The sequence below is a fragment of the Sinohyriopsis cumingii genome, chromosome 6 (assembly GCF_028554795.1).
Source record: "Sinohyriopsis cumingii isolate HCF-2022 chromosome 6, ASM2855479v2, whole genome shotgun sequence".
NCBI classification, from domain to species: Eukaryota; Metazoa; Mollusca; class Bivalvia; order Unionida; family Unionidae; genus Sinohyriopsis; species Sinohyriopsis cumingii.
This window is the reverse complement of record NC_142966.1, coordinates 137,129,560-137,141,850: the sequence shown is the minus strand read 5'-3', so window position 1 is coordinate 137,141,850 and position 12,291 is coordinate 137,129,560. Positions and strand designations below refer to the sequence as shown.

At 35.4% G+C, this 12,291-nt stretch overlaps 1 protein-coding gene across 2 annotated transcripts in view; it reads right to left on the bottom strand.

The window, feature by feature from the left end:
- LOC149798078 (cholecystokinin receptor type A-like) overlaps positions 1–8,148 on the bottom strand; it is a 53,449-nt gene extending 45,301 nt beyond the window's left edge. The window contains exons 1-2 of one of the 2 annotated variants that reach the window (XM_089963158.1): positions 7,788–8,148; positions 5,339–6,085 (exon numbers count right to left, since the gene is read on the bottom strand). In XM_089963158.1, coding sequence (XP_089819284.1) covers positions 5,339–5,756 — 418 coding nt within the window. In that variant the 5' untranslated portion in view covers positions 5,757–6,085; positions 7,788–8,148. Of the gene's footprint in view, positions 1–5,338; positions 6,220–7,787 lie in introns of those variants that run through there. The other variant, XM_089963159.1, reaches the window with a different exon arrangement.
- Positions 8,149–12,291: the final 4,143 nt, after the last annotated feature.

The window sequence follows — 12,291 nt, the reverse complement described above, 5'->3', positions numbered from 1 at the left end:
GCTTCCTAGGATATCGCGGGTTCTTTCGTATCGCACTATTCGAAGTTTTCGATAATTTGCTGCATAGCGCCACCTATCGTGTGTTAATCTTATATACATTGGATATCATAAATTACTGGGGGCTCCGAGTGACCGAGTGGTCTACAGCGCTCACCATTCCGGATCACTGCCATCTCACCTCTGTCTGCGTGGGTTCGAGTCCAAGGCTCGGCTAGCGTAGGTACGTGGGAAAGCCTGCCAGTAGCTATTCGTGGGTCGGTGGTTCTTCCCTGGGTTTTCCAGGGTTCTTCCTCCACCAGTTATACTGGCCGCCATGTATAGCCTGTCTTGTGCTGAAAAATGGCGCTAAATCCCAGAACAACAAATCATAAATTACTAGTTCTGCATCACAAGTTTAATTTCTGAAAATAGTCGAACTGCTGGCAAGTAAACTATTTTGAAATTGCGCCCATGAATTTCTCTTTTTCAAAACATGACCGTATGTCATGTTCTCAAATAAAATCTATATCTTCTTAAAATCGCTATGACTGTAATAAATCGGTTAACCAGTTGGTTGTCTGCCAATGTTCAATGATTTGATACAAGATTCAGATCACATTATTACCGTATCTACAAAGAAGCAAGAAATGTGTGTGTGTGTGTGTGATCTGAATTTTAAATGTAGCTTTAAAAAACAATTCAGTCATATCGCTACGATGTCTGCAGTGTGACAGTTTATAGTGAAAAATAATATACATCAGACCCTGAAAGTTAGAAGGTTCTCAACCCATATTGTAGAAACGATTATTTTTACATATTTTCTTTTTCAATTTGGGGCCCCGAGTGGCCGAGTGGTCTAAAACGCTCTCCGTTACGGATCACTGCCATCTCACCTCTGTCTGCGTGGGTTCGAGTCTAGGATTCAGCTAACATGGGTATGTGAGAAAGCTCGCCAGTAGCTTCTCGTGGGTCGGTGGTTCTTTCCGGGGTTTTCCCGGGTTCTTCCTCCACCATTAATACTGGCCGCCATGCATAGCCTATCGTGTGCTGAAATATGGGGTTAAACACCACCACAACAACAACAACTTTTTCAATTTCAATTTTTTTCCTTCAAGCCAACAACGGGACATGCTTTCCACATACGTTTATGCAAACAAACATGTTGTAATTGCCATCCATTGTTTCTATATTCAGCTGATCGTACACGCGACCACAAAAAAGGTATTTATCCATCGAAGTTTCCTCTATGTTTCGGGAAATAAATAGATAAATCTAATTCCTCTATTTAGTCCATCTGTGTATCGACTGTCAGAATTACAAGGCTCCCACTATCTTCTTTTCACCTTTATCGATGGAGAAATCAACAGATCATTGCAAAATTTGAAAATACTTATCATAATCTATTCATTATTGCCATAAGCAGCTTGTGGGAGGAAAATGGCGGACGAAAGCAATGCATGTAGGTCTGTCGAATTTACGTTCGCTGATTGGTTAATTGGTAAGCATGATTGGCAAGTGATGATAGGTCAATTGACAGGTATTGACTTCAAACTTTGTTGAATACGATTTATTACTTTTCTTTGTAATACCTGGTTTTTCTAAATAATCTGTGGTCAACATGTACATTCATGCTCATGTTGGTGTGCTCATTCCTACTGAAATTCCTTGCGCCACCCAACCCACCACACCCACCCTTTCCCACCTCCGTTATAAGTAGATACACCTGCATTGCTTGAATTCACTCAGATAAGTTTCTGTTGTTGAAAATTACAGGAGTCGGAAGGAGTGCCATCCAATTTTCCTGCTGTTTTACAATTTATGCAGCATTTGCATCAAGCTCCCAACGTTTGGACAGGTGTATACCATCGTAAAAAAATAATAAGTTTAGGGTATGACCACAATATTAGAGTAACACCTCTTGCATAACCTGAAATCCACATGGCGTCTGTTTATCGATCATTTCCCACAGTCATCTTATTTAAACTGGAAATTAAATGTATTGTAATATACAATAGAAAACACCAAAATAAACTTATATAATAATTTGAAGGTCAGTGTCTTTATTTACTTATTCGATGATCGCTAACTTGAAGATCCACGATAACAAAGTACTCCAGCATATTTTCTGTCTGAACAAAAATTATTTTTGAAGACGACAAAAACAATCAACGCTTGTTTTGCCTGGAAGTAATAAAAACGACAATAGATCAAAAGCAGGAAGAACGGGCGGATGGAAGAAGAGATTAAAAGACAAAGAGATGGGTCAGCAAGGAGTGGTCAGACAGAAGGGCAGTTTGTGAACGGATGGCTGAACTAACTGAAGGATATAATGGACAGATAAACTTAAAGACGAATAAAAGGATGGAAAGACAGACGAGTGAAGAAACAAACGGATGAGCCCATGCACGGACGAACATATGGTCATATTAAGAGGGAAAACGGACAGAAAAACGCATAGACCAGTGTACGGAGTTTTGGACTGATAATGAGGTTGTCAAGTTAATAATAGGATGGAAGCATTGGTGGAATTTTCAATAATTGTATGGTATTCGTTCAGACACGTACGACACTATTTACAACGGCCATCAAACAACAAACACTCGAATAGGTATGGCAAACTAACTCATTCTTGGAAGTCGGTTTATGAACATGTTACATAAGAATTTTTTTCCCCAAGGCTCTATCGGTGCAATATTTCTACCTTTGCCAAGTTGTGGTCGTCTGTTTTATTCAAATGACCATTCTTTCTCCACTTTGCTCTCCTTTCTCTATTCTCCTCTCCCCGTATTCCCCGGGCGTTTCTCTTTTAAACTGAATTAGTTCTGTAATATCGGCACCTCTCTGTCGTATGTTTTGCAAACGAGATAAACATAAGTACAATATATTTGTCGTAACACACACGCTCGTTATTAATTATTCAGTCCAATTAATCATACTATCAAAATCAAAATAGAATGCGGAAGAATAAGTACACAAGTAGAGCTCATGTAGACTGGATTATGATTTTTCTCTTGCTCCCTTCCTCTCTTTCTCACGCATATTAAACATTGAATTCTAAATAATATTGTACCATTCACAAACCATAAATCAGTTACTCATTAAATATACAGGCACAAAATAGAGCAATTACAACAAAATATAACTACACTGAACTTGATTGCCAACTCGGGTAGAACAACATGCCTAATAAATTCAGTACAAATACAAATTATTAATGGTGGTGTTATAGTAGATACAGTCTGATCAATAATTTCGCAGACTATGTCCTCGTTTTCTTTCATCCAAACATACGTCAAAATGTTATGAATCTATTTTGTTGTGGAATTTGCATACTAATTTATGCCAGATGACTGTTTCAGAAGTACGTATATGACGAGTTAGTTTTGAACGTGGAAAATAGGATTGATTCATTTTTCAATGTATAGCGATCAGTCACTTACTTCCATATTGATAGATGTCAGCTGTAAGCCGAACGGGAAGATCGGTGAAAAGGTTATGTTTCAAAGCGGTTTGATTAAACGGCATCAAGTCGGTAATTGTATGGTAGATAGGTTTTGAAAAAAAATAATCGTGAACGTCACAGATATAGTATTTTATATATTTCCAAGACCAATTTCTGAAATAAGAAAATGAAGACGACTTTCTCAGTTTGTTATATTCAAAGGCTTTACTTTCATGTATCTCTCAAAATCGCCGCCGAGAGACCGTATGGATTAAAAGCGGTTTTCATTATTGTTTCATAATCAAACGGTTCTATTTCGTCCTTTGCCAGTTTTGTTATAGAGCTGCATACATTTGTGTTGGTATTGTGATTCTAGAGGACAATCTAAAGAAAAATTAAGAAAAAATATTCTCTAATTTTAATATGAATTTACGGCCTATCTTAGTTTTTCCACTTCATGAGATGATTAACCTTCACTACCACTTGACAAGACGCCGCGGTGTTATATATCGTCCGAAAGAGTACATTTCTGACAAAACATGGATTTTATAGTGTTCCATTACGATTTTGGCCCGTGAAGTCATGAAGCCAACACATGCCTGTGAAGACACAGCGCGTACCAAGCTGAATATTTCTCGGTATTTTAGTATTTTACACTGATGATCAGTCTTTACATCAAAAAAATAAATTAAACCATATTTTAGTGCCCTTTAGAAGGTAAAGTAAACCTAGCCCTTTCACCAAGAACGAGACTGAACATATATTACAGTTGTTATGGCTTACATCGGTGGGTACTAAAATGAATCAAATCGCTGATTTCTGTTTCAAGCTTCATCATTCTCGAATTGTAGGGTGGGAGAAGGGAGTACATCTGCCTTGATATGTCTAATCGAAGGTGCAAAACGAGTTTCTGCAATAATGCAAATTGACATAAAAGATGCCACTTAAATACTGTAACAAATGATCCTTTTCTGGACAAGACTTCATACGTTCAAATGTCATGGGATGACTTGTTTTAAAACAGGTGTTAAGAAAAAACAAAGAACTTAGCCAGATACATTGTTACATTGATCATTACACGAACTTGAATTTATTGCCGTATTGAGAATGATGGAATGATGGACGGAAGGACATAGAGTATCACAATGGTTCCGACGCTAAAGAGTTCAAATAAACAACAAGAAAACGGTACATGTTTGAATAACGATATCAATGAATTTTACTTAGAGTTATTTTAAACCGATTATTTTATATTAAACAAAAATACGCGATATACAGTCCGGACGATACAATTTAGTTTTTAGTTTATTCGATGCAAACATATGCTTTATCTTTGATTCTTGAAAAATAATCGCGAAAGCTCAGGAAAGGAAAGCAATCTGTGTTCATACGACTGTTACCCATATCATTACGAAATCAGTCAACCACCTATCTAACAGACGGGTTAACTGACAACGTCAACTAGCTAAACAACAATTTGAAACAATACCTAAGCAATACATGACCGTTGCTAGAAGCGATTAACGCATGTTTGTTTTATTGCTTAATGTACATTATGGAATCGTTCTGCGTGTGTGATTTTTCGCTCACATAATAAAAATATACTTTAAGGAACACATCTGTTCTAAGGTACATAATCTTACAATTGATGGGCCGGCCCGGGCCATCTCTTCTACTATGCGGCATGAGTGTGTTTCTAGATTAAAAAATGGACTATAAGCTGTACAGAATAATAAAAAAGAAATTCTCTGCAGGATTTCAAATGTCGACTTAGCCTGTCCTATTGTTTCAGTTGAAACTTTTGTCAGTCAAGGAAATAATCTGAGTTGAACTTTAAAATGTTGTCCTAGGACAAGCTTGCATAATCTTGTCCTAGGTCAAGCTAACATAATTGATGTTTAAAACAAAACATATTACCTTGTAGATATCTGATCATGACGCAGATGGCCGGTCCGAAGATGAAATTGTGCAAAAGCATGGGAATAATGGTGAAAGGCATGCAGAATACGGCCAACAGAAGATCGCTGATGGACAAGTTCAGAAGGAAAACATTGGTTACAGTCCTCATTCGCTTGTTTTGAATCAGTGTTACAATTACTAAAGTATTACCCAGCACGGCTAGAATGAAAATTAGAACGTAGAGCGGTATTCTAACAATACCGCTTGTATCCAGCGGTGGATACTGAAACTCCCTGGGGTAGAAAGCGGAATAATTCTTAAAGTCTGAAAGATTGTTACTTCCGTTCCTAATTCCAGGCATATAAGTTACGGCTTCCGGTTCGCCTGCTGTGCTGATCAATGCTGAGGAGAAGGCTGAAAAGGTTCGGTTATCCATTCACTTTGAGATGGCCTTATCAATGTATCCTTACTACAAAATATGTATCCAGTATACTATTTGTTCTACACTAGAAACAGTCTCTTTCCTTTTCTGTGAAAAACACTAAAAGTAGATAAATGCAAAATCTTACTCAAAAAGTTCGTCCATTACATTTCATCCTGGCGTACGACAAGCAGTCTTAAGAACTTTGCATTCTTCTGTTTCACTTGTTGGGGATCTGTAGTCTTACATAATTATTATTTCCGAACCTCCCATCCAACGGTAATATCTATGACGCTTTTGCTTCGGTTCCAATCATTTCGAACGAAGAGTGGAGCATCTAGAATCTGAAAGAAACAAATGTTGTTGATATTGTTATTACAATGCCCAGTGTGTGCTAATTCGGTAACGTCAATAACTACGACCGTCATAACTTGCAGATGAACCATACGGTCCAACTGGTGGCGCCAATCAGTTGGCAAGGAATGGTGATCACGACCTCACGTAAGAATTATCTGCTGCCAGATTTGCAGCGGTAAAGACGAATCAACACAGTCTCTTTTTTCTCGTTCAGATAATGATCGGAATGTTGCCAAATTCTGTTTTACCTCTTCATCTGACTCAATTGCATGTTTCATGGAGGATATACTTATTATATACATTTTATCAGGCCATAGTACACTGAAAATTTCTTGAGAAAAAAGATAAACATGTATTGCAAATAGTCATCTGAATCAAATATTTTGCCAACAAATCTCATAACTTCTCTGATGATCAGTTGCTGGCTCCACACAACGTGGATTTTTGCAGGTTTTCCACAAATCGCACGCGCGTGCCTTGCTTTAGCGCTTGACCTGTAAAATTAAATCGTGACAATCAACAAGTTCTTATTAAGTTATCAACAGCATATTTTCCAACGAGACATACATGCCAGGAGGCATACAAACGTCTCAAGCAATGTAATTGGCATACAGCCGTCTTAAACAAAGTAACTTTATTTTCTTTTTTCATACAAATCACAAGACTAAAAGTCATACTAACATAGCCGAACAATTTACTCTGTAATCATGAAGAACTGAATAATTGTTGATATTTCATTTGAAATCGAATCTGGCGGACACCCTAGTTTCAGGCTTCCCAGTTACCACAATATGAACAATTTTACATCGTCAAGATTTAAACTAATTAAGTAATTCTACGAGAATGAAGACAAATTAATTCAAGATAGCAAGATAGTGACAGTAAATGTAGATAAATCCACATTTCTTTCCAGATGAAAGAAAACTAAACTACTGAAAATTTCATTGTCCCATTTATCTCGTGAGTAAAGATGTAATGTTCTAAATTTGAATGACAATGCCTCCAGGCAATATTACAACCTAGAAAATAATAATAATAATAATAATAATAATAATAATAATAATAATATTGATAATATTAATAAAATATCAATATTACTACTACTACTAATAATAATGATGATAATAATAATAATAATAATAATAATATTGATAATATTAATAAAATATCAATATTACTACTACTACTACTACTACTACTACTACTACTAATAATAATAATAATAATAATAATATTGATAATATTAATAAAATATCAATATTACTACTACTACTAATAATAATGATGATGATGATAATAATAATAATAATAATAATATATCTTTACATTCTCTCAGTCTCATTTTTCCATCGTATTGGTTGCTACTGTTATATTAACGATTTTCTTTGTTTAAATTGGGGATTACTTATTTTCTGACGACTTATTTGTCAATCTATTTAGTACACTTTGCGTCAACAAGCAAATTTAATCTTGAAGAAAAACTGAATACTGTATAAACCAAAACATATTTGTAACGTTTTATATATACAAAATTAATTTGTCACCAGCTGCCATAAGTATTCATGATAAACATAGTTTCTTTCTTTCAATTAGGAAAATTAAAGTAAAAAAAAAGTGAAAGCACGATAGACTTAGTTTTCGTTAATTGAATTATGTAGACCATGAAATTCTCTAACATTCGTTACTTACAATTATAAGACTCCACGAACGATGTGAAACGACTATTGAATCCAATCCGATACAACAGTGCATTAAATTTTCCGTGGCAGAGGAATTAAACTAATCACGCTGTTCAACGGTAGGTATATCCTTTGGAGCTGATGACAGTATTGTACCTGAATTTTATAAGAGAAATCCAATATATAACTCAGTTCTAATTCTTACTCCTAACTGGTTTCCTATAGGCTATCAACATTCTGAACGGAATACTTATGCAGATAGCACGCTGTTACGAGTCAATTGCAGCCGCGTGAATGTCAATAGACTCTCATACTGTTTGATAACAGAATGAGAGGAAGAGAGAGAGACAGCAGCCTTCAGCAAAGTCGTTTTCCTCTACAATAGCAGGCTGGCTTTCGTAGTTTGCTGTAAAACTAACTAACACTAACACCAAGACAAAGTTATGGAATGGCATGCGGAGTTGCAAATTAATTGTCCAAAAATTATCGATAAGGAAGAAATGTCAAGCCTAGTCTGCCGTGCGTAACACAAAGTTGAACATCAACAACTGGGGAAGAAAACATCAAAGTAGAGAGGCTCAATTGGTTAAAATCAAAGACTAGTGTAAAGTATATGCAAAATAAACCTAGTTTGTCGATCCATTTAAGACAGATGATCAAAGGCTGGACCGATCATATTGTACAAAAACGTACATAAACTGTCGAATATTCTCTTGCCATCAAATGCATGACCGAACATGTTGTACAAAAACGAACTGTCGAATATTCTCTTGCCATCAAATGCTGGACCGATCATGCTGCGCAAAACGAACACAAACTGTCGAATATTCTCTTGCCATCAAATGTTAGATACTCAACCAGAATGGGCAAACACCTGCAGTCTTTTGTTAATTAAGAATCAAGTAATGGAAAGTTTTTGCAAATATTAAATTTTCATCAGGGGATCGTTCACTAGTAAAAATATCCAAAAATAGTCCATTTATTGAATCAAATACCTTCCTTTAAAAGCAGCGGTATGCGCAGTCTATTATTGAATACACCTAAAATAAATTTAACATAAACTTTCGGCGGTTTATTCTTGTTATATTGCTATTGTTTGTTTGTTTTGTTTTTGTTGTTTATTTAAGCATTTTCTTATTCTTCTCTTAGTTTAACATTTGACACATTCGTACTTTGACCTTTAATAGCTTGCCTTTACACTGTTCACCCCTACTAATAAGCACAGATGCGTACCTGCACATTATCCTGTAAAAAGGTGGCTGAAGTGCCGGTAGACAGACGGATAGATAGATACTCAAGGTAGGCATTGTTTATACATCGTATCACCTCCTCTGTCATCAAGATTAAGTTATTGGGAAAATTATCAGTAATCTTATAAGGAGAGCATTCATAATAATAATAATAATAATAAAAATAATAATAATAATAATAATAATAATAATAATAATAATCAGTCTGATTAAAATTAGATTGCCGCTGGTATACATGAAGATCTGACAGCGACTGCATAGGGGTCATGTTCTGGTAACTTATGATATTATCATAATCGCTAATTTTATCAGCCAATCAGATGAAGTCTTATATCTTGGCGTTTGGAGACTGAGCAATGTGGATGAAGAGCATGAATGTGTACCGAACGATTTGATCCACTTTCAGATTTTTTAAAGCTGCATTTTTATTGGCCTCTTCAAAGGTCACCAGAACATGACCCCTAAGCGGTCGTCGTCATATCTTCTTTAAAGGTCACCAGAACATGACCCCTAAGCGGTCGTCGTCATATCTTCACTAACGACAGCGGAGATCTGATTTTAATCAGATTGTAATAATAATAATAATAATAATAATAAATAAATAAATAAATAAATAAATAAATAAATAAATAAATAAATAAATAAATAATAATAATGTTACCATAACGACAACAACTATATTATTATTATTATTTAAAAGGGTAACAGATTAGTCATTAAAAATTAATAGTCCATATGGTGAACAGAACCACTAATATACAATATACTATATATATATATATATATATATATATATATATATATATATATATATATATATATATATATATATATATATATATATATATATATATATATGTGTGTGTGTGTGTGTGTGTGTGTGCGTGTGTGTGTGTGTGTTTCTATGTGTGTACGTGTTTGTGTGTATCTGTGTGTGTGGTTGGACAGAAGGACGGATTTGAATTTACAGTCAGAATTTTTTTTTTAAATTCTCCATAGTTAAGTGATTTGTCGAAATAGGTATAGTGATGTAATGTAATAAGAAAGATAGAAGGAACGAAAATCACAGGCATATAACAATGGCTTGATGCGAAAGACATATATGTCTACAAAATGACATTTACCATTCTATGACATTGATTACACCTTATCAGATCCCACTTGTAGAGGTGTCTGTGTGCGTGTTTTGGGGATTTTTAACGTAACTTTGACAATTTTTCAGTCCTATCGCTACGATGTCTGCATTGATATGTAGCATCATGTCCAACCAAGTCACATTATTCTGACACCAAGCCGACCAGTCATAATACTAAACTCTTAATGCTGAGCACCAAGCGAGGCAGCTGCAAAAGTACCATCTTTACAAGTCTTTGGTATGATTGGGCTGGGCTTCGTAACCGTGACCTCCCGCATCCAAGGCAAACTCTCTAACCAATAGGATATCGAAGTGGTCTATCTGTAGTGCTAAAGGAGTAAATCTCACCTGAATGCCAAATGCCGTCCATCTGAGGTCCCTTGAAAGTCCGACGGCGTCCATTTGAGGTAACCTGAACGTCAAATGCCGCGAATTTGAGGTCACCTGAAGGCTAGATGACGTCCATTCAAGGTCATCTGAAAGCCTGATGGTATTCAAGTGAGGTTGAGACATACTTGTATGTTTCTTTCTTGTTGATGGTGTTACACGATCGTGTTACGTCCATCGTGGCCGGAATAACAACATCACAAAAAACTATGCAAATCTTGTTTTGATTGAATACACATTAACAAAAGAAGCAACGTGTAATTCACGGTCCGTTTGCTTATTAAAATATGAAAGCATTCATGCTAGACCGTGTATTTCAATGATATAAAGACAAAACATTTTGGAATTGTAAAGTCTTAGTCAATTGAAAGTTTACACTCAAGGCTCAGTAAGAAAAAAGGGACCAATTATTTAAATTACAATTATTGCGGTGTTCTATTTAGGTGAAAAACCCTGTGTTAATGCAGTTAGGGACACGTGCATTAATGACTGATGCATTTCAGGTATAAATTCCTGTTTCAGACCTGATCACCATTGCTCACCTATCGGAAGAATATGATAGAGCCAACTTGACGTGGATTATGTTGCTGTAATAATCATATGGAAAAGTTCAGACAATACGGTGTAACAGCAACGTGCAAAGTAGCACATACTTATAAAAAACTTAATCACATATCTTTGGTGAAGTCATTTGCAAATTTAACGGATTTACGATAATTTGATTGGTTTCTGTTGGCTGATTTTCAGTTGCTTTTGAAGCCGTTGTAGCGAGGTTCTTAGAATGCAGGTCCAGAGGTGCTTGGGTTTTAATTCTAAGACTGAATCAATTCTGATCACCTATTGAAATATTTCCCTGAACAAGTGGCTTTACTCCATTGCCTTCAGCACTGAAAAAAAGTTAATGAGCTGATGTGCTATATAAAAACTGCAACCAAAACACTAATTTAACTACAACACATATTTATCATTTTGTAAGATACATCTAGTGAAATATAATAATTAGAAATTCAAAGCTTGCGCTTCTTCTTGGAGATAAACTCTACAGGCCATGCACCGCTTGGAGATTGTAAAGCAGGTATTGCATGGATTATACACATCGGTTTGAATTGGTTCTGCTCTTACACGTGATATTATTTGAAGATTCAGAATAGGTAAAAATCACATGAAAATTATAAGGGTTGCTTTCATCTAAATACTGTGAAAGTCTTCCGCACTTTTGAAGTTGTGCTTGAAACGTGATATAGTAATCTTTAATTATCATTTGGCAACGCGTAACTGCAATTATTTTAGATAATGAAGTTGCAAAATTTGGAATGTTAACCGACTGACTTGTGGTTCCAACATCGTGCTTGAGAATATCAGCAACATTGTAATGATATTGACAATATGGGTGTTTGATTCTGTCTACTAGTTTGTTTATTAGAAACGTGCTATAGCATTCAGCCATAATCGCACATCCACCCCATCTCTTTCCTTCTCTCTCCATCTATTACACTTATATTTAGGGTTTTCGGATGGGAAGAATAAAGTTTACTTTAATAAAAGAATTTGACTTTCAAATATTATGACATTTAGATAAATTAATAAAATAAGGCGTAACCTAACATTACGTATCAGCGATGCAGAAAACCGGAAAGAAATTAAATGATATAGTTAACAGTATTCAGAAACCAATAATTAAATTTAATGTATAGTGTTACGTCTAGGCCTTAAACTATGAAACAGAAAGAAACAAAACCAAC